This window comes from Sinocyclocheilus grahami, unplaced genomic scaffold (assembly GCF_001515645.1).
Source record: "Sinocyclocheilus grahami isolate Dianchi unplaced genomic scaffold, SAMN03320097.WGS_v1.1 scaffold6563.1, whole genome shotgun sequence".
NCBI classification, from domain to species: Eukaryota; Metazoa; Chordata; class Actinopteri; order Cypriniformes; family Cyprinidae; genus Sinocyclocheilus; species Sinocyclocheilus grahami.
Genome location: NW_015510930.1, coordinates 4,558 through 7,011, shown reverse-complemented (window position 1 = coordinate 7,011; position 2,454 = coordinate 4,558). Strand labels below are relative to the sequence as shown.

Genomic DNA, 2,454 nt, shown 5'->3' with positions numbered 1-2,454 from the left:
CTGGATTTCAGATTTAGAAATTTGTCATGCAAGGTTGATTCTGTTATTGACCGAGTCTTGCCTGAGCACCTGAAAAGAATCTATAGGTTTGTTGTGACTGACTGTATTTCAATGGGTTTCAATGATACATCGCAGATTCCTGTGCAACAAAGCGCCCTCAAAAAACGACTGCTACTCAGTTATCCCTCTTAATTGACTAATGAGACAAAAGCCCACAGATTATGAGATTCAAAACTCTATATTCAATTATAGATAATAGAATAAATATTCTCAAATTAGTAGATTATATCATACAAGAGAAACAAAAATAGGTGATCACTCACCTCACTGATTTAAGCCTTGCAGCATATCACCAAATCAATTATTTTAAATATTTTTGGTGGAACTTGATATTTACTGATGCAGTAGTGCAGTCAGATGAGAAATGATGATATCAAAGATTAGTTTATTGTGATACAAATGTGAATGTTTTTTTTTGTTTTTGTAAATATTGATAATGATAACAATGAAAATGATACAAATTAATTGAGTATTAGAGTAACTGATAATGTATATGTATATACATAAAAAGAAAAGAAAAATTATAGGCCATGATAGCAGCTCACTCTCATTAAATAAACGTAAAACCCATTTATTTTTTTAAGTGTTTATTTAAAAGTCACTGTCCCTTCAAAATCTCCTTGAATATCTGAAAATATAATTCCATAGTTGTGCGTTACTAATAAGCAAAAGCATATTTCTAAATGAGGAGAAATGTTAAAAACAATTCCACATGCTGCAATGAACACATATATAGCTTGCTTTTCAGGTGGACACTTAAATAAACTGATATACTCAAGCTAACAATTTCCAGTATTCATTGATACATGACAATAATTCATTTAAAATTAGATAAACTTTGGCATAGACAACTTGTAAAAAACAAAAAACAAATTGAACTTGCAAAAGGAGTCAATTCACACTGCAGTCACCTACTTTACCTACCTACCTAATGAAAATCCCTTTTCATACAAACATTTGACCCAGGCAGTCCAAGTTATTTCGCTGTACAAAAATAGTTTCTCCCTACATTGATATTTGCATTTCCAGGAACACTAAATATTTGGAGTGGATAACTAGTTAGAGATAAAAGAAATTACTTACAGAATGCTAACTTAGAACTAATAAACCGGAGAAGATCACTAATTCAGTAGCCTGGTTAATTGGGAAAGTGCTTGTTACTGCTTTAAACGTAGCTGCATTTTTCCTTTTGAACTGAACCACTGTTCTGAAGACAATTTGAGCTTGAATGAACACTGCACATTTTTATCGCTGTTAGCCCTCAGCGGATACAGCTCATCTTGTGTCAAATCAGTGGGAGCAGCTACTGTTTAAGGATTGGGTGGCCTGGAGCTGGAGTGTATATTGTCAGATGATTATGAACTGAGAAATAAGGCATGTGACTGATATGAGCATATCCTTTTTAGTGGGCTGTGGATGAATAATCTACACGTTCTGAACTTTCATGGCATCCTTGGGCCAGCTGTATGGATCCAGAGTGAAGGAGTCGTAGTCAGAGCTATAGACTTGGGATAAAACAAAGGCCTCTTTATCTTTGGGTTCAGGGTACCAGGAGGCAATGCCCTGTTTGTAGGCATGGTCCACAATCTGAAGAAAAAGAGGTGTTTGGGAAGAAAGAATGAAACATAGTGAGTGAACAGAGTACAGTGTGACAGATTTGCTACCGTTTACTATTAAAAACTTATGCAAAGTCAAAATTCATCCATTTGTGATAACTTTCGTTCATTTGTGATAACTTTTATTGGTATTACAGGGAATATAATTTACAGTATGCCATGAAGTTTACAAATTTAATGACATCAAATCTTTTGGTAGACATTCAGTAGTTTTTCTTGAAGCGGATTATTGTTGAGAGGAATTTCAAAAGAGATACATTGTTGCATGTGTGTGTATATATAAATATATACTGTATATATATATATATATAGAAGATTAATAGGAAAGGAAAGTTTGATTCATTCCAGTACATTTAATGTAAACTTTATATATATATATATATTTACACATACAATGTTGAATTCTGTGCTGATTTTTGCTCACTAGTGCTAACATCTAAAAAAACACAGCAAGTCTGTGTTTGATTACAGATGCAGTAAATGCAGTAATACTGTGAGATATTGTTACAACTTAAAGTGCCCCTTTTATGGATTTATGAAAATTACCTTTAATGCAGTGTGTAACACTGAAACGAGTCACTTTTAAAACAAATCCCAAGCCATGTTGACGTCAACATTAGCATATTGCCCGCCCACTTGTTGCGCGCGCAGACCTGGGAAAACTTGAACCTCCCTCCCTCAAACACTGTAGTGGATTCCTGTGGATAGCATCATGCCATTACTGGCAAAGGACGAGGTTGTGAAGAATCAATTAAATCTTTCTTTGCCAGTAGGTGCC

General features: G+C 34.2%; 1 protein-coding gene across 1 annotated transcript in view; it reads right to left on the bottom strand.

The window, feature by feature from the left end:
* Positions 1-592: 592 nt before the first annotated feature.
* Positions 593-2,454, bottom strand: part of LOC107577610 (NADP-dependent malic enzyme, mitochondrial-like) — a gene marked incomplete at its 5' end in the record, with an annotated part of 6,021 nt that continues 4,159 nt past the window's right edge. The window contains one exon of the mRNA XM_016263665.1: positions 593-1,647. Coding sequence (XP_016119151.1) covers positions 1,486-1,647 — 162 coding nt within the window. The remainder of the gene's footprint in view (positions 1,648-2,454) is intronic.